We start from the raw sequence: 19,955 nt of genomic DNA, 5'->3' as shown, positions 1-19,955 counted from the left end.
TGATTCTCATAGAACCCAACAAAAATCAGCAGCCGTTAAGCGTGTCTGTGTTGCGTGACACCAAACAAGACAGGCCTTTGGCCTCCTCGGGGGGAAAGGAGCACCAGCCTCCGCTTCCCACAATAGCATTTCCAGGACAGAGGGCCGGGCGTCTTCTCGGGTTTCATGTTCCCATGAACAGAAGGGGCAGATGCTTCCACTACAGGCTCCGTGGTCTCCAAAGGTGAAGCCCCTGCCTGGCAGCAGGAGGGGTGGATCTGGGTGGCTCAGCCAGGTCACCCCCAACCCTCCCCTTCCTTAAAGGTTTCTGTACCAGCCTGACCCTCCTGATCCGACAGAGGGTCAGGGAGCCAGTGCCACATGCCAGCTTGCCCTGCTCTGGGGGCAGGGAAAGCAAGGGCAAGGGCAGGCTGGATTTGTCTCGGCTCCAGGCTGTGAGGGCTTCTTCCTGTAATAAGACCAAACCCCCAAACCACAGGAGCCCTCTGCCACACCGTAGGAAGTCCCCCAGCTCCAGGCCTGGGGAAATCAAGAGGCATCAAGGCTGCTTTGGGAAGTGCTCACGTGTTTTTATTTCACAAGGTGGGAGATGGGGCGGGGCTGACCATCAACAATGAGACATATGAACCCCAAACTGGGCAACTACAGGGTTTGGTTCTGGGCAGGACTTGGCCTTTGGGGACAGCCTGAAGGAGAGATGGGAACGGGCAGAAGGACAGCCTTCTGTCTGGGGTGCCACAGTCTGGGGCAAAGGCCCAGCTACATCCTTTTGGTCAGACTTGTGGCTCCCCTAACCCCTCCCAGCTCCCCCCCCCCAGCTTCTCAGCAGCCTCGTCCTAATCCAGGCGAGCGATGAAGCGGCAAGCCCAAGGCCACACTTCTAAACCTGCTCTACCACGCACGCAGACACAGACACGCAGACACACGGGCCACATGGTGTCACCCATGCACGCACGCACATGCAGCCACGCACGCACATGCAGCCGCACACATCCTGCCACGCGCACCACACAGGCACACATACTCGTATGCATGCACACACGTCCATATATTAACTCTGATTTATAAGTGCACCCTAACCAGAGGGCAATCGAAAAAAAATTATTACTTTTCAGAGGGGAATCAACTGCCTTCTCCCCTGTCAGCCAGCAGAGCACGGACTGAAATGAGATGAGCCCAGAGCATCCACAAGGGTCCTGGCCCCCTCGGCTGTGCTGGCTCTGGCCCTGGAGCTCCAGGTGGGGCCTCGCTGCTCCCCCTGCGGCAGCCTCCATGAGTCAGGGCTCCCTGTTCCCTGGGTAGGCACAGCTGCCCCCGGCCTGGCTCCAGCCAGGGGGCTCCTCCCGGCTCAGGCCACCCTGCGTGCTCAGCCTGTTCCTGTCTCAGCTGCCTCCAGACACAGGCAGAAGAGCTCTCCCAGGAACACGGGAGCCTAAGGAATGTCCAGGTGACCATGGAAGCGTCAGCTCCTCACAGGCCATCACAGGGAGGGCCCAGGAAAATCCCGAGCTGTAGTCCCCCAGGCAGGGGGAGGGGCTGCCTTGGTGGTGAATGGATATCCGGACAGAAGCAACCTCAGGGGAAACTGAGTCTCAGGGCCTCCCTGCTCACTGCCTGCCCTGAGCAGGTGGAGCTAGGCTGGGGCTGAGCACTGTCCCCCTCACCATTTTGCTGAGGGCTGGGGTGGAAGTCAGAAGCTGCTGCCATAAGAGATGAGAAGGAGGCCCCTGCCAGTCCAGTCCTGATCGTGGGGGTGGGGGGGGAGATGACAAAGGAGTTGTGGATGTCTCACTCCTTGGTACCAGGTCCACATCTGGGCTTCAGGAGACACAGCTCCAGGGCTCCCAGAGAAGGGCTGGGGTGGGGTGGGGGTGTTTTACCAGGATGCAGGAGCCTCATGGAAGCTAAGTGCCCGGTGTGGACACAACGTCTCTGTCTGGGGCCCCCAGGCTGCCCTGGAGAAGCCCCAGATGCCCATGAGCCCCTGCTTGCTCCTGGCTGTCTCTCCACCAGTGTGCCTGGTCCAGAGCATGGCAGACCCTGTCCTGGGGGCCGGGCTCTGGGGTCCCAGCTCCTCCCCACTACTTGATGGTATTCTTGATCGTCCACCTCTGTCCTGTGCAGCTGCGGAGGATGAGGTCAATGCCAGCCAGGCCGCGGTTCTCCACCTCCAGGCAGCGCCCTGTGCCCTTATTCATAATGGCTCCGTTCTGGGAGGAGATGCAGGTGAAAGGAGAAAAGAGGGGGGGGGGGGAAGGAGGGAGGGAGAGAGGCTTAACCACCAGTGTCCAGCACATGGCCTCTCAAGGAGGACAGTCCTACCAACAGTCTTTCTTTGTGTTGGGGGAGGGATCATTGGGGGCTCCTCTGGAAATTCTTAAGTCAGAAGACAAACAAGCTTCATCAACGCTGAGTGGCTGAACCAGGGGCCACATGAACGTCAGTAGGGAATGGTGTCAGAATAAGGGTTATTTGAGATCAAACTTCCTCCCTCCCTCCCTCCCTCCCTCCCTCCCTCCCTCCCTCCCTCCCTCCTTTATAAATTGATTTTTTATTTTTTTAAGTGAAAGAAGGAGAGATAGTGAATCAGACTCTCGCATGTGCCCCAACCAAAATCCCCCTGGCAAACCCTGTCTGGAGCCTATGCTCAAGAACTGAGCTATTTTTAGCGTCTGAGGCTGATGCACCCAGATCAACCAAACTATCCTCAGTGTCTAGGACATACCCTCTAACTAACTGAGCCACCAGCTGCTGGAGGGGAAGAGGGAGAGAAGGGGAAGAGGGAGGGGGAGAGAAGCAGATGGTCGCTTCTCCTGTGTGCCCGAACCAGCAATCGAACCCAGGGTGTCCATATTCCCAGCCAACAATCTATCCACTGAGCCACCAGCCAGGGCTGAGGTCTGACTTTCTTAATCCTACTGGCTGTAGGTACTTAGCAGATTTCAGGAAAATTACCACCCCCACACTCCTTCCAAAGTTTATCAGAGCCAACCCAGCCTAGAGCTCCTGAAGGGATCCAGAAGGCTGTTTCCCACAGAAATCCCCCCACCAATTACCCCCAAATACGCTTTGGGTCCAGGCGCCTGGCCCAGGGCTGGGAGACCTTCCGCGTACTTTGCTGGGTACCCTTGGGAAAGCAGACTGTCCTGCGGTCTTAGGCATTCTCACCCACCCTGGGGTGCCAGCCCTGTCCGTGGGGCACTCACCTGGATGAAATTCCACCGCTTGGACAGGCTACTCTTGACCTTGTCGCAGTCAAGCAGCTGGGGCAACCGGCTCTTGGAGTTGTCTACCAGGCAGCGGGTGTCGGGGAGGAGCGTGGTGGTCCCCAGGGCTCCCAAGTGCAGAAAGCCCTCCTTGGTGTAGCGGGCGAGCTGAGGAGAGAGAGAGAGAGAGAGAGAGCAGAGGAGCAGGGGAGCGGGGCGGGAGGTGAGACCCCGGAGGAAAACAGGGCTCAGGTCTGCACGTCTCACCGGAAAGCGCAGAGCTTTTCTCCCCCGCCCTCCACGGGAAGATGCCTGGCAGCTGATTCCCCGCATGTCTACGAAGTCACCACGGACAGAGTGCTCTGGCAAACTAGACAAGCCCTTGGCGCAGCAACTGCTCTCCCACCCTCGCCCCTGTAAAAGGAGCTCGACAAGCAGCACTAGCTGCTGACTCCTTGTTCGGCTTCAGCCCGTCTGCACCCAGATGTAGCCATAAACGTTGTCTTCCCCATTCAGCCTGTGCGTGATTCCTCTCGGTGGACCTTACATTACCCGTGCCTCTGTCAGTGCTGCAGTCCTGGCCACCATCTCAGGCCTGTCACACACCCAACTCACAAGGTGAGCCCTGCCCCGGAAGCTCTCTGCTTTGCTGAGCCTGGATGCAGATTCCTCAAGGCCAGTCCCTGATTCTTTTCTAAGCATGTCCTCAGCAACGTTTCTGGAGTTCAGCCTCTGTCCAGCAATACAGGGGCACAGGAGTGCGTGAAAGACCAGGACAGTGATTTCCTGGAAGCCAGGCTCTGCTTCCAGCTGGCTAGGCCACCTTGAATAATTCACTGAACCTTTCTGAGTCTCCATTTCCTCCTCATTTGTAATCGGGGATTAATTGCATCTACCTTGCTGCAAAGCGCCCAAAGAGGCAGTGCACGAAAGAAGAAACAGACATTATTAAAAAGCGTTCAACCTCACAGGTTTGAAAATAAATGAAACAGCAATGAGATGGCACATTAAAAAAATAAAAAGAAACTTATTCCCATTTTGCCAAGGTTAGCATAAGATGAGCTAGAGGGAGGGTAAATTGTTACAACCTTGCAAAAAGGAGATTTCAAAATGTACACTTGGTGCTCTTAAAACGTTCTTCTCCTTGGACTCAGTAATAAATCCACTTTTAGAAATCTATTCCAAGGAAATAATCAGAACTGTGAACAAAGTTTAATACAGGTTATTTACTGCAACATTATTTATAATATCCTAAACGTGCCACACAGTCCTGGTCCTTGCTTTTTGCAAAGCAAGGGATTGTGGGAGATTGCAAAACTCTTCCTTCCGCACACCGTTACTAATGTGACTCTGCAGCAATTTCCGTCGAGTGGAGTCTAATTCTGCATATCTTGAATATTGGTGACTTGCTTTGGCCAACAGAATGTAGCAGAAGTGGGCATGTGCTTGTTCCTAAATTAGACCTAGCATACTTCTTCCCTCATGAAACCCTCTGCCACCATGGCAGTAAGCTCAGGAATTAGAGGAGGTCACTGAAGACCAGGAGCCCCTAGGAGCCCTCTGCCAACCTGCTAGCTGATAGGAGATTGATGAATCCCACCAAAATCAGCTGAGCCTGGTCCAGATCACAGAACCATCCAGCTGACTTATACACGCATGAGCAAAAATAAATGTATATTGTTTTATGCCACTAAATTTGAGATGTTGGTTATGCAGCAATAGCTAACTAATATAGAGACGGTATTGTGGCCTGCCGATTCTTTCCCTAGCAGGGCTCATACAATTTCAGTGGCCTCCCTTCTCCTGCCTGTCCATGTTGTTGAAAACTCTGTATTCCAACTTTTGAACAAATCAATACGTTCACCTGCCATTCACACTCCTTTAGGGGAAGGGACTGTGTCTAATTCATTTCATTCCTTGCTAGGAGAGCAACCACAGACCAGGTGCTCAAAAATGTGTTTGTGAATGTGGTAAACATCCTCATTTTTTTTTTAAAAGAAACCTATCTACATTTCAACTCTACATGCATGTTTTGAAGAATCCTCTTTGTGTCCAGCGTGGGGACAGGCTCTGGGGAATAGAAGGATGGGGCTGTGTTCCCACTGACAGGATGGAGGGTGATGAGGGCAGTGAGAGAGGCAAGCACGGCCTTCCTGTTTGTGCTTGCAATTCTAAGAGGCAGAGTGATGATCATTCATATGATTCCTAATAAAGTAAGTAAGATTACCAGCTCGCAGGTAGTGAAGGCATACTCCGCATCATTTCTAAGGCTGCACAGAGGCTAAACAGTGGGATTGTCATCAAGCCTGGTGAAATAGGTGCTGTATTACTCACCCCATTTTAAATATGAGGAAACCAAGACATGAAGACATCTGGTCACCTGGCTGGGGCCTGGCCTCTCATGGGTCCTTAAAGACCCTGTGGTTGGAGGCACTGGCCCAGCAGCTGAACAGCAGAGGGGCCTCCTCCCAAGTGATCCTGTCCTCCTCCTGAGAGCCTGGGCATTTCTGGCAGGAATGGGCCGGAAAGCAGATCGGCTCAGGGACAGGAGTGCCTCTTCTCCAGTGGATAAGACTATCCTCAGGGGCTTTAAGCTCCTGGTGGAAGTTACTCAGAACCTCTCTGCTCTGATCCCAAAAGGGGAGCCTTCCTTGTCCCTCCGAAACAAGTGACAGGGAGTTCAGTAAGTGCACTTGAGAGAGATGTGGGTAGCATGTGCTTTAAACTCAAATTAGTTCCAAGTCAGAATAACTGTTCAAGGCAAAACGATAAGAAAATCAAACTCTCCTCCATCCCTCCCTAAACAATGCCTCTGAATATATTTAAATTCACCAAATGCAAAGTGATGAAAGACGGCAAGCTGCCTTTATGTTCGGGGGAGAGATAGACACAGCTGCTTATTGAAATTATGAATCAATCTATTATCCAGCAGGCAAATGAGCAGCGCCAAGAACATTAATTAACTAAACATATCTGTGACCCAGATGTTAAAAGAGCGAAGCTAAGTGCCACTGGGAGTTAGGTTTTCTCCTTTCTGAGGTCTGTTAAAGTGTGAAAACGATGAGACCCAGGCCGCTAGGACTTGCAAAGGCCACACACACCAGCCCCAAGCCATGCGGGCACTGGGGCGGGCAGGGCGGCTGAGGGGGACCTGCAGGATTTCTGTCCTCACACCAGAAGTACCAGGCCGCGTGAATGGATTCTGCTGGCCCAGCCAAAAGGCCGGAGTCCGAGGAGAGGTGCTGTGGTCTGAGAGGGCCAGGGGGCTTCACAAGGCAGGAGGGTGGTGAGCGCTGAGAACTGACAACCCGATCCCCCTTTCTGCGCCACTCCTAGTTGGGAGTCCGCCTAGTCCACTGCCCACCACTTCCCACCCCTGCCCTCCCTCCTTAAACACCTCTGCTCCCTGTCCTCGGGATGCCTAACAGACTTCCCTGCCTCCAGGGCTTTGCTCTGGCTCTTCCCCTGCCTGGAAATGCTGTATGTTGGCCTTCCTCTGGGACTCTCTGGCTCCGCACTCCTAGACCCCAGTGCAATTCTCTGCATCCCACACTGCCTTCTCTAACTCATCCCGTCATCTCCTGTCAAGTCTTGGGAGCAACATGGAGGCGCACGCTGGGCGATGAGTGTTTCGGTTGTTTCCACTTCGGGCTACTAGGCAATATGCTGCTACGAACACTCATGCATAGGGTTTTGTGTGAACATATGTTTTCAGTTCTCTTAGGTATATATCTAGGAGTAGAATTGCTAATTGTTGGGTCATATGGTAAGTCTGTGTTTAAATTTTCGAGAAGCTGTCAAACTGTTCTCAAAGCAGCTGCAGCATTTTCCATCCCCACCAGCACGAATCAGGATTTCAATTTCTCCAAATCCCAGACAACTTTTGTTATTGTGGTTTAAAATTTTTTTTAAAAAAATTCTAGCTATCCTAGCGGGTGTGAAATGGTATCCAATTGTGGCTTTGACTTGCACTTACTTAATAACTAATGATGGTAAGCATCTTTTCCTGTGATTATCAGCCATTTGTATATCTCCTTTGGAGAAATGTCTATTCAGATCTTTCATCTATTTTTAAATTGGGTCATTTGTCTTTTTATTGTCTAGTTGTAAAAATTCTTTCTATTTCTTGATGCCAGACCTAGTTCAGATGAACAATCTGTTAATATTTTCTCCCATTCTGTCGATTGTTTTTTCACTTTCTTGATGGTGCTTTTCTTGAAGCACAAAGGATTTTAATTTTGATGAAGTCCAATTAATCTATTTTCTCTTTGGTTACTTGTGCTTTGGTATCATAGCTCAGAACCACTGCCAAATCCAAGGTCATGAAGGTTTACTCCACTTTCTAAGACTATTTGAGTTTTAGCTCTGCCACTTAGGTCTTTGATCCATTTTGAATTAATTTTTATACAGGGTGGGCAAAAGTAGGTTTACAGTTGTGAGGACGCAAATTATATATGTAAGATTTATAATGACAAGATATGAAAATACATTGGCTCAGCGGTAGAGCGTCGGCCTAGCGTGCGGAGGACCCGGGTTCGATTCCCGGCCAGGGCACACAGGAGAAGCGCCCATTTGCTTCTCCACCCCTCCGCCGCGCTTTCCTCTCTGTTTCTCTCTTCCCCTCCCGCAGCCAAGGCTCCATTGGAGCAAAGATGGCCCGGGCGCTGGGGATGGCTCTGTGGCCTCTGCCTCAGGCGCTAGAGTGGTTCTGGTCGCAACATGGCGACGCCCAGGATGGGCAGAGCATTGCCCCCTGGTGGGCAGAGCGTTGCCCCATGGTGGGCGTGCCGGGTGGATCCCAGTTGGGCGCATGCGGGAGTCTGTCTGACTGTCTCTCCCTGTTTCCAGCTTCAGAAAAATGAAAAAAAAAAAAAAAAGATATGAAAATACAGAAAGGAATTATAATATATTTTTAAAAATCCTGCATTATTATTTATTAATTTGTATTTCTCCATACGAACAACTGTAAAGCTACTGTTGCCCACCCATATACAGCACGGGTCCAAATTGTTTCTGTTTTCGTGTGGATGTCTGGTTGTCCCAGCACCATATGTCAAAAACACTCTTCTTTCACTACTGACTTGTCTTGTCATCACCTTTAAAAATCAACTGACTTTAAATGAGCGGCTGATTTCCAGACTCAGTGCCTCGTTCTACTCCATTTATCTTGGCTACCCTTCTGCGATACCACACCTTTGTAGTAAGTTTTAGAATTTGTTCTTCTTTTTCAATATTGTTCTGGCTATTCTGGGTCCCTTGTATTTTCATAGAAATTTTAATGGGACTTTTTTTTTTTTTTTTTTTTTTTAAAGAGAGAGGGATAGACAGGGACAGAGAGACAGGAACAGAGAGATGAGAAACATCAATCATTAGTTTTTTGTTGCGCATTGCGACACCTTAGTTGTTCATTGATTGCTTTCTCATATGTGCCTTGACCGTGGGGCTGCAGCAGACCGAGTGACCCCTTGCTCAAGACCGAGTAACCCCTTGCTCGAGCCAGTGACCTTGGGTCCAAGCTGGTGAGCTTTGCTCAAACCAGATGAGCCTGCGCTCAAGCTGGTGACCTCGGGGTCTCGAACCTGGGTCCTCTGTGTCCCAGTCCGACGCTCTATCCACTGTGCTACCGCCTGGTCAGGCTCATATAAATTTTAGGATCAGCTTTTCCATTTCTGTAGAAAAGGCAGCTAGAATTTGATAGCTATTGCACTGACTCTAGATTAACAGGAGAGCACTGCCACCTTCACACAGGTGGGTCTTCCCGCCCGTGAACCCAGGGCGCCCTTTTTGTTTAGGTCTTTCATTCCTTTCAACAGTGTTTTCTAGTTTTCAGTGTACAAGTCTTACTCTGTTTTGGTTACATTTATTCCTAAGTATTTTGTCTTTCTTGATGCCAGTGTAACGTTACTGTTTTCTTCCTTTCCTCTTTGGGATGTTCATCGCTAGTCCAAGCAGTGTCATCTTCTGGGAACCACAGGCTACCATTTGGGTACCTCATCGTCATCCAGAACTGCTGGTTCTGCCTGTCCTCTTGGTCCCTGCTTCCAGGAGGCCAGGGCCAGGTGCCAACCGCCCTCACCCACTGAAGACCCACCCGCATTCTACCGTGCCTGGGCCTCACCCCTGCTCTCTCATCTTTTCATTCACCTCTTGTGACTCTCTGTCCGCCAATATCTTTCCCACCCCTAACCCTTAATCTAAATCAGGGTCTAGATTTAAAAACTGTGTCCTTCCTCCTCAACCCCTCGTGTGGTGCCCTGGGCCTTCGCTGCCCTCAGAGGATCGTGTCTCCCACTTTGTTCAGAAGTTATCTCTCCGGCTCCTCAACCACTTGACTTCCTGCACATTTCTTCGCTCCCTTTCAGCCTCTTCCCTCTCCTCATTCTGCAGGAACCTCATGTCATTATTTCTCCCGCCTCTTTCATTTCTTCCACGCTGCAAACAAACCCAAACCTTTCTGCCCAGAAAACCTCTTCCAGCCACAGCTGTTACGTCCGAATTTTGCCCTTGCATTTCCTCTCTCTAATGCCTCCAGCGCCTTGCAGTTTGACTCCGACCACCACTATTCATGGCAGTTGCTCTCTTGAAGGTCAACAAGACCCATTAATTGCCAACTTTAATTGCTTTTTCATCTTCATACTGGGCACTGCCTGGGGGCCGGATGCTGTGCTGGGTGCAGGTGACAGCCCCTCTTCCCTGTGCTCCGTTCTCATGGAGAGCTTGCCATTCCCAGGGCTTTTGGTAGTATCTGTATGGTAACTTTGTTAATTGTGCCCAATTTCTCTCCCCGAACCAAACTGTCGCCTCAGTTCCAGATTTGTATAGCTAAGTCCTCATTGACATATTACTTGGATGTCAATAATCATTTTAAATTTCCATGGCCCAAACCAAAGTCCTCCTTCCCTTTGTACCCTTTCCTGACCCTCATCCAACATCTCTTCCATCTTGGTAATGACTACTCCATTCTTCCAGTTGCTTAGGCCAAACACACTGGCTTCACTCTTTCCTCACCTCTTCCTCTGACCACCATATTCAACCCATTAGCCAAGCACATCCAGACTTCACCTCCATGGCCTGTTTCAAGCCACCTGGATCTCTCAACTAGATGAGTACAATGGCCTCGTGATCCGTCTCCCAACTTCCACCCTTGCCTCCCTTTCATTTTCCTAATGAAGTGCATTCAGAGCGACCACTTTTAAAATATTGTATTATTTAAAACGGTATTACTTTAAATTGGAGTCTGGCCATGCTATTCCTCTGCTTAACATCCTCCAAAGTCTTCTCATCTCACCAAGAATAAAAGTCCAAAATCTTTCCTATGGACGACAAGGCCAACACAGTCTAATAAAAGCCCCCTGAGCTCAACTCCCACCATGCTGGCCCTTCCTCATTCACTCCAGTCACCCTGGCCTCCTTGCTGGTCTCTTAACAGGACATGTTTTCTCCTGCTCAGAGCATTTTGCACCTGCTGGTCCTTCTCTCTTGAATGCTCTTCCTCCAAATATATGAATGGTTCACTTCCTCACCTCTTTCAAGTTTCTGCCAAAAGGCTGTCTTCTTGGTGGTTCTCTCTCTGCACCATCTTATTTAAAATTTCACCTCTACCTGTTGCTCCTTCTCCCTCCCCTTGCTTTATTTCTCTCCAAGAACATATTATCGCCCTGGCCGGTTGGCTCAGCGGTAGAGCGTTGGCCTGGCGTGCGGGGGACCCGGGTTCGATTCCCGGCCAGGGCACATAGGAGAAGCACCCATTTGCTTCTCCACCCCTCCTCCTTCCTCTCTGTCTCTCTCTTCCCCTCCCGCAGCCGAGGCTCCGTTGGAGCAAAAGATGGCCCGGGCACTGGGGATGGCTCCTTGGCCTCTGCCCCAGGCGCTGGAGTGGCTCTGGTAGCGGCAGAGCGTCGCCCCCTGGTGGGCAGAGCGTTGCCCCCTGGTGGGTATGCCCGGTGGATCCCGGTCGGGCGCATGCGGGAGTCTGTCTGACTGTCTCTCCCCGTTTCCAGCTTCGGAAAAAAAAAAAAAAAAAAAGAAAGAAAAAAAAAAAAGAAAAGAACATATTATCTTCTAATAGACTATATATTTTCCTTATTTATAGAATCAGTTGTCCGGCTTCCTGCACTAGAATGTGAGAGGCATGAAGGCAGAGGTTTTGTTTGTCGTTTTGGTTTTTGTTCACAGCCCCAGCTCTTAGAAGAGTGCCTGGCACACAGGAGGTGCCCAGCAAATTCTTGTTGACATCATGAATGAAAGACACAGTACCTGCCTTCAAGGAGCTCACACTTTACTCAGGTAGGCAGGGAAGGAAAGAGGCAAGGATACGACAGAGTGTGAAATGATGCTATGACATATACTGTATGTCTTCTTAGAACCAAAACAGGAGGAGCCCCAATCCGGAAGAGGGAGGGCAGAGGCGGCTTCCCAGGGTTGGGGGGGAGGGTGTTTAGGTCAATCCAATGAAGAGGAGAAGGCAGATCAGACCAGACAAAGCAGGAGACTGTCCAAAGGCCTGGAGACCAGGGGAAATGATGGAATATTAACAGCTATGATGGGGCAGAAGTGGAAAGGGGTGAGTACAATGTAGATGAGACTGCACCATACGGACACATCATGCCCAGAAATTGAGGCTCTATCATGAGGAAACATCTGACTTGTAGGAGGATGACCGCACTGACTGCTGAGTGGAGAATGAATAGAAGCAGGGCATGATAAAAAGTCCAGGGGCTGAGAAAGGACGGAACTCAAATGGCGACACTGAAGGTGGAGGGACCATGACAGATTCGAGAGGTGCATCCAGGTTAAGAATGACTCTATCTTCCTGGCGAGGTGACTCTTTCATCACCTGAAAGGACACTTCATCTTTAAGAGTGCACCTTGTTTGGAAGGCTGCTTTGTCTGATACTAATGTAGTCGTGCCAACTTTCTGCTCTTTGGACTTTGCCTGCCATTCCCTGTCCCGTCCTTTTACTTTCAACATTTGTCTTCCTTTGTGTTTTAAATATGTCTCTTGAAAACAGAACACTACTGGAATTTAAAAGATTTAAGCTGACAGTCTCTGTCTCTTAACCAGAAGAATTAGTTTATTTTTAAAAATTATTTGGACTTATTTGTACCATCTTTCTTTGTACTTTCTGTGTGTCTAGCCTTCTCTGTTTGCTTTTTTTCCTCTATCTGCTTTGTTGGGATTGGTTGTATTTTGGGTTATTTGTTCAAATGTTATCGCATGTCATTGTTTCCTTCTACGAATTTGGAAATTATATTCTATTTCTATTTTTTATTGTTCACTCTTGAAATTTAGCCAGTAACACCCTTAGCAAAATCTAGTGTTATTCAATATCTTAACATCCACTTCCACTCAATAAAATTCAAGAACACTAGGATGCAAATCTGATAACCTCCTTTTAACTGTTCAGTCTTTTGGATGTATTTCCCCAGGCGGACAAAGAGACATTGTTCTTATTATTTTAGTAAGAAATATTTGTTTAGATCTACTTAGATGTTTACAAATTTCTTTATTTGGGATTCATTCTTGCTTCAAGACATTCTTCTGGGCTCACTGAAGTACCTTCCTTAGAAGTTCCTTTAATGATTGTTGTGGTAAACCCACTCAGACTTTGTTTATCTGCATATGTCTTGGGGTGATTTATTACTCAGCAAAAGCTAATGGATAAAATTGCTTTTGTGCACCTAGAAAGTTTAACTAATTGGATTTGTTGTAGATGATCTATCTAGTTATATAGTACTAGAAAGACCTTACAAATGATCTAATTTTCTCTACTGTTGGTCACTATCTCATCATCTGTCTATATGCTCACCTATAAAATGATGGCCAAGCTGCTCTCTGTGGAGTTTGGCACTTCAGTATGATGCTCACTGTTGCCAAGGTAACCCTGAAGCTTGTGTTCACGCACCATCTGCTACATAGGGGCCAGTGCGTGAAGCTTCCTCCTCTGAGTCCGTGACTGCCTGAAGCTTGTTGACTCTCACTCTTTCAGTTATCCTCAACAGACAACTGAATTGCATTGCCCTGATCTCTCCCAGGCTCTAGGTTTATAGACTTGAATCACCACTTTATGTAAACGTGAATCCCTCCTTCTTCTTTGTCACTAATGTTAAAAGTCTTACAATTCCTCCCTCCATGTGTCTCTTTTGTATATTTCCACCTAATATCCCAGGTGAGACCCATCTGGGACCTAAATCGCTGCAGTAGCTTTGTAACTGGACCTTCTACCTACAGGCCTTTCCAGTTCCCATCTGTCTTACTCAATCCTGCAGGTTCAAATCATATCATCCCTTGCCTCAGCCTTCAGTTGCTCCTGCTGCCCACTGATTTAAGAGCAAATTTTTACCATGACATTCCTCTACGGGGCCCCAAGATGCCTTTTCAGGCTTAACCAGTAGTGGGATTCAGCCGGTTCACACAGGTTCAGCAGGACCGATACCTAATTTTTTGTTGAGTTTGGCGAACCAGTTGTTAAAATGGCACTTGTAATCAGGATTCTGGCAGCCACCCAATGTGGAAATCACAAGGTTACATTCCTTATTCTTTTCTAACGTTCCCCTGCGCAACAGCGTATTCTAAGCACCTGTAGAAATGTTCATTCCTCTACAGGTGAAAAAATTTGCAAGTGAGGATGCCAATCAGCAAGCCATATGGAAATATCTTAACACTTTTTGTCAGGTATTATTTAACAGTTTATCATTAATATTTTAAAACTCATATCAATCTAGTTTTGTGTACCTCTTTTATTGTTCTTATTTAAGTATTAAATGCATGAAATAATAAATTACATTTTGGTATATATATATATATATATATATACCAAATACATATACACACACATATATTATACTTAAAATGGTCATTAGGGCAGAGAACTAGTTGTTAAATTATTGGAATCCCATCACTGGGCTTAATTCTCAGCTTCTTGGCTTAGTCTGACAAGTGACTTGGGATTTCACAAAAACAGCCAAGAGTCTTCCCTAAATGGAGGATATCCCCACCCTACCCTACCATCTCCACGGTCCACAAAGCCCCCACCCAGATGGGATCTCTTCAACTTACATAATTATATGTTTTATGAATGTATTTTTTCATGCTATAAGTTTTTGTTGTGATTGGGCAGAGCATCGCCCCCTGGTGGGCATGCTGAGTGGATCCCAGTTGGGCGCATGCGGGAGTCTGTCTGACTGCCTGCCTCCCTGTTTCCAACTTCAGGAAGATACAAAAAAAAAAAGGGTAAGGTACAGATAGCCTAAAACAATCACAACAAAAACTTATAGCATGAAAAAATACATTCATAAAACATATAATTATGTAAGTTGAAGAGATCCCATCTGGGTGGGGGCTTTGTGGACCGTGGAGATGGTAGGGTAGGGTGGGGATATCCTCCATTTAGGGAAGACTCTTGGCTGTTTTTGTGAAATCCCAAGTCACTTGTCTGGGGTGTCGCTCTGTTGCAACCAGAGCCATTCTAGCGCCTGAGGCAGAGGCCATGGAGCCACCCCCAGCGCCCGGGCCAACTTTGCTCCAGTGGAGCCTTGGCTGCAGGAGGGGAAGAGAGAGACAGAGAGGAAGAAGAGACAGAGGCGTGGAGAAGCAGATGGGCGCTTCTCCTGTGTGCCCTGGCCGGGAATTGAACCCGGGACTCCTGCACGCCAGGCCGACGCTCTACCACTGAGCCAACTGGCCAGGCCCTCCCCTACCCATTTTTGTACAGCATAAGGACCAAGAAAAGTATCTTTCAAAAAGTGGATGCTCTATAAATGTCTTTTGAATTGAATGGAATCCTTCTAGGTTTGGCTGCTGGGCCCAAGAGGAGAAATGAACATCATTAGCCACAACACTAATGCATTAGGGGAAAAAACCCTCCGAGCTCAAATACAGTTAATTCTCATTTAGGAGGAAAAGAAATTCTATTTAAGAAGATCTAAGAAGCACACACAAGTATTAACCCAAATTTAACAGCCTTGAGGGAAAACTAAAACATTCAGGGTATGGCCAGATAAACAAAAGCCAGCCAAATAATTGTGGAATGACTCTGGAACATAGCAAAATCCATCGGAATGTCAATAAAAGCATGGCTTGCAATTGCTTTCGTGTTAAGGGTCTTTCTCATCACTTTACAATCAGCCCTCGTCAGTGTAGGAAACCATAGCTAAATGAAAAATGCAGTGTACACAGCTTCTACTCAGGAGACGGAGAGATGGGTTCCATCGATTCAGGCCTGCTTCGGAGTGAATTTCTTCGTCGTGTGGCTAGAGATAACAATGGTTTCTGGTGACTCCACGGGTGCATGCATAGTCTCAAAAACAAACAGCCTTTCTTCATCACTGTCTGGGGCAGGCCAGCTTCCAAACTGAGTGCAGAAAAGAAAGCAATGTATCCACAGTGTATGTTAAAGTGATCGAGTGGTGGCTGTCTGGGAGCTGGGGTAGAGAAGAGGGGCTGGAGGAATTCTGGGGGAGGGGAAATGAAAATGTTCTGTATTCTGATTGGGGGAGGCAGTTCCCGGAAGTGTCCACCTATCAAAATTCATCAAATTAAACTCTAAATAGACGCACTTTATCGTAGTTATCTAATACTTCAATAAGGTTCATTAAATATATCTATCTGAGAGCTCAGAAGGCACGTTTGAGAATCAGCTGCTTTTGCAGGGAGCCAGTTCCGGGAGGTGGGATGGTCCCGGGCCTCCCTCCTCAGTCTTCTCCCTTCCCTCCCTGGTGACTCATCCTGCTGTATTAAAGCCTCACGGTTTCAGAAAATGCGCTTGCTAATTAGAACGAGTCGGGAGACGTATTTGAGCCATGAAACCTTGGATCAATTTTCCTGCAGGGAGAGGTGCAGGAGTGGATGGATCAGCAGCAGGGCCAATGGAGGTGGGAGGGTGGCAGGGTCTGGCCCACAGAGCTTTACGGAGAGAGTCAGGGCCTGTTGGAGAGGGGTCTGAGTATGGGGAGCCCCATCAGGAGGGTCAGAAGAGCCAACGGGGAGAGGGGATGGTGAGCAGTATAGCTGACTGTAGCTCCCAGGGGTCAGGAGTCCATTTCCATGCATGCCTTCCAAGCTCACCCAGATTGCTAAATCGGTTGGAGCAGCAAAGACTCCGATGTTTTAATAGCAGGTGCATTTCTTTCCTGTTTCCGTGTGCGCAGTAGGAGGGTAGGATTGTATCCCGGGTACAGCATGGAAGTGCTGGCACACACTCCGCTCCCTTTTTACTGAAATCTTCGTTCAGTCCATCTTACTTTTTCATTTTGCCAGTTAAAAGGGCATCCCTGGCTTTGTGCTGTGTCATCAAAGGGGCAGAATATGATATGGTTAAGGACCCAGACTCTGAAGCCTGCTTATGAAATCCAAGCTCTGCCTCTTAATGGTTTTATGAGCCTAGGCCAGTTACACTAGCCCTATGGGACTGTTTCCTCCTCTTCAAATGGGGATAATTGTAGGATTTGCCTCATAGGGTAGTTATGGAATTAAATGAATGAGAAGAAGGGGGTGTGGCGCACTGTGAGTCCTGTAGGCCTGTTATTCTCATATCCTTAACCAGCGCGCAGTGGAAGGCGGGGCCGGCTTCTGCTTCACGGCAGACTTCTGTTCTTCCCTACAGGCTTCCGAGTGGCCTCATGGGGCCAGCAGTTCCCATCCCTAGCTCCTTCCTGGCACTCAGACACTCTAGCTTCCTGTCCTCTCCCAGAGCCACTTGTCCCCTAGGTCAGGGCTTGCTGCCCCAAGCACTCCAGCAATAGTGCTAGGGAGTCAAGGGCCCCCAGGCTGGTGTCCAGCTCGTTGGGCTCTCTTGGGCTGGGTCAGTGGGTTTCTTGTGTTGGACCCTTGACCCAGGGAAGGCTGGGGGACCGCCCCTTGCTCTGCCTCTGTGGTTCTTTACCCCTCCCCCAGTTCCCTTTCCTGGTTTGATCCAGACCCAATATGCCCTTGCCTGGAACAGACCAGATTCCTGGAAGGCTCAGCCTCACACAGGACTGGTGGCACTCAGCTCAGCAACCCCTGTGCCACCTGTTGCCCCAGGCACTTAGCTCTCGTGGCCTCCCATCCCTGACCCGCACTGTCGCTCACCCCTCCGCAGTGGGATCAGAAGAGCTGTGCCGGCCGTCTGCTCCGGGCACGTTCCCTGGAGAGTCCCTGGCAAACCCTCTATTCTACTCGATCCGCCTTGGCCTCCAGGCACTCAGAACCTTAACAGAGGAGGCAGACGTGGGCCCGAGTATGGCGTTCATGTGTGAGTGGAGGTGAAGACATTAGGACATGGACCCAGCCCCGAGACTCAGGTCCAGCTTTCCCACATCACCAAACTGCCATTCTACTCCAGGCCTTGTTTTGGGTCTGTTCATTTGCATAATGTCATTTAACTAATGACAATGACCTTAAAAAAATGTGGGTGTACCTTCCTTTTAATACTGTCCACAGAAAAGACTATTTTATTCTCTTGATTCTAGAAGCCAGAACTCCCACGAGCACAGTGGCTGTTCCCTCCTCACTGTGGACCTCTCCAATGGGACGGGTCCCTCTCCCCTCACGCTGCTGTCTCTGTCCTCCCCGCTGAGCTCAGGGACCTACCCTGGAGCTTGTGCCGGGCTGTGGCCATCCTGCGCTCACCTCACGGCCGGAACACAGGCCTGGCTGGAGCACCTGGCTCTTCCTGCCAGCAGCTAATATGCCATGTGACTCTTCATTCAGCACTAAGCCTTTGTAGATGGCCCGCCATGTGCCCGGACCTCCTTGGTTGGAAAGAATACCTCCTTGAGCTTTGGGGCCTTCAGTGTTGTGAACTATGCCGGGTGAGCTAAAAATTGTGGTTCTCAGAGGGGTAAATCTGGGCTGGCAGCTCAGTCGATTATTCCTATATTTCTGTCAAGATAAATTTGTATATTTCTCTCGGGAAAAAAAAAAAAAAAAGAAAGAAAGGCCTAAATTTCTGCTTTCTTATCCCATACTTTGGCCCAGGGGAAATTTAGTTTTGTTCAAATTAAGATTACAGAACAGTTACTTCCCGAGCATAAATCCTCAGTGTTCTCTACATTTCCCACTAATGCTTGAGAAATGCAATTAGTTCCCTCCTGTTTAGTTTTTCACTCCCCTTCGCTCTGGTTAAACGTGCTCTCCAGCTCTGGTCCCCCGCTGCCATACCACCTGTCCTTAGCTTCCGGAGAGTTCTCTCCGTCATGTCTCTCCCTCCACACCTCCCTTCCTCCTCTGCACCCACTCTGGTCTGGCTTCCACTCCACGCTCACGGGAGTCCTCTCACCCATGGTGGCTTTGTTACTGTGTCTAACATGCAGCGTGCTCTAGCTTCTCTAGGCACCAACACCGGGCGCGACTGTTCCTTGGTTGGTGTGACATGTCTTTCTGGTGTCCACTGCTCTGGCTCTGCTGCCCACTGGACGTGGAGCTGCCCTAGGGTTTGTTCCAGGACCACTGCTCTGACCTCCCTCAGCATACACCCGGGAGCCCCGTCAGTCCTCAGCACCGAGTTGGAATGTCTGACTGCATGGAGGACATCCCTCCTGGGATTCCCAAAGCCCTCTCTCCCCAAAGCTCATGTTGCCCCAATTAGAACTCATCTTCCTTCCCCCGAAACCTTGGTCTGTTCATGGTCAAACCAGCTATTTATGTGGAGGGCACTGAGGTTGAGCTGACGAGCAGCCATTCTGGTGCACAAAGCCTTCCTGCAAGGCTTCCTGGGGTTCACCTTCAAGATCTGGCTAGTTGATGCTTCAGTCTCCGTGGAGGGGCACGGACTCGGGCCCTGAACAGATTTCACGGACATGAACCTAGTCTTCTGGGAGCAGTCTCAGGCAGTCAAGATGATGGACAGGAGTCCCATGAAAGCAGGGCCATCCCCTATGATGCTCAGCCCCCTGAAGCTCTAAGGAGGCCATGCAACCAACGTCAGTGTGTACATGGCACCTTTGGTGGCCCCCACGTGGGTGAAATTCCAGCATGTTATCTGACCCATGGTACTTTACCTGAGCCAGGGAGATGGTATGATGAGGACAGCCTAAGATATTCGGCTACCCACATCTGGCCTTCCTCTGGCCTCCTCCAGTGGGCACCCAGCCTCCCAAGGCCCTGACATCCTGGACCAATGGCCTGAACTCCTGGGCCCACCTTTAATTCTGATTGGCCACGCTGTTAGACATCCTCCATTCCAAATAAGCAACATATTTCAAAATGATCATTCAACGGACAATGCTGACCCCCCAAAAAATCAAAACTCTAAATGAGCCTGACCAGGCGGTGGCGCAGTGGATAGAGCGTTGGACTGGGATGCAGAAGATCCAGGTTTGAGACCCCGAGGTCGCCAGCTTGAGTGCGGGCTCATCTGGTTTGAGCAAAGCTCACCAGCTTGGACCCAAGGTTGCTGGCTTGAGCAAGAGGTTACTTGGTCTACTGTAGCCCCATGGTCAAGGCACATATGAGAAAGCAATCAATGAACAACTAAAGTGCTGCAACGAAAAACTGATGATTGATGCTTCTCATCTCTCTGCGTTCCTGTCTATCCCTCTCTCTGATTCTGTCTCAAAAACAAAACAAAACCTCTAAATGAGATGGCCAACTAATTAATGTTTTACACTAGTTCCGCTGCACCTTGTAGTGCTAAAGTCCTGAATACCTTCTCACCAGCAGCCTCTCCTGCCCCTTTGTGACCTTCAGAAGGACATGTATTGTTCCTTTATTAATTCAGTGATATAAAAACAACCTAAATAAAACTCCTGAAATATATCTTCTTCTTA

General features: G+C 49.2%; 1 protein-coding gene across 3 annotated transcripts in view; it reads right to left on the bottom strand.

The window, feature by feature from the left end:
- Positions 1-554: 554 nt before the first annotated feature.
- GALNT17 (polypeptide N-acetylgalactosaminyltransferase 17) overlaps positions 555-19,955 on the bottom strand; it is a 466,786-nt gene continuing 447,385 nt past the window's right edge. For all 3 annotated transcript variants that reach the window (XM_066274629.1, XM_066274630.1, XM_066274631.1), the window contains 2 exons: positions 3,207-3,374; positions 555-2,210 (listed from right to left, as the gene is read on the bottom strand). In XM_066274629.1, the coding sequence (XP_066130726.1) occupies positions 2,082-2,210; positions 3,207-3,374 (297 nt within the window). In that variant the 3' untranslated portion in view covers positions 555-2,081. The remainder of the gene's footprint in view (positions 2,211-3,206; positions 3,375-19,955) is intronic.

This window comes from Saccopteryx bilineata, chromosome 4 (assembly GCF_036850765.1).
Source record: "Saccopteryx bilineata isolate mSacBil1 chromosome 4, mSacBil1_pri_phased_curated, whole genome shotgun sequence".
Classification (NCBI taxonomy): domain Eukaryota; kingdom Metazoa; phylum Chordata; class Mammalia; order Chiroptera; family Emballonuridae; genus Saccopteryx; species Saccopteryx bilineata.
Note: the sequence above shows the minus strand (reverse complement) of the source record. Positions and strands in the feature narration are given on the sequence as shown.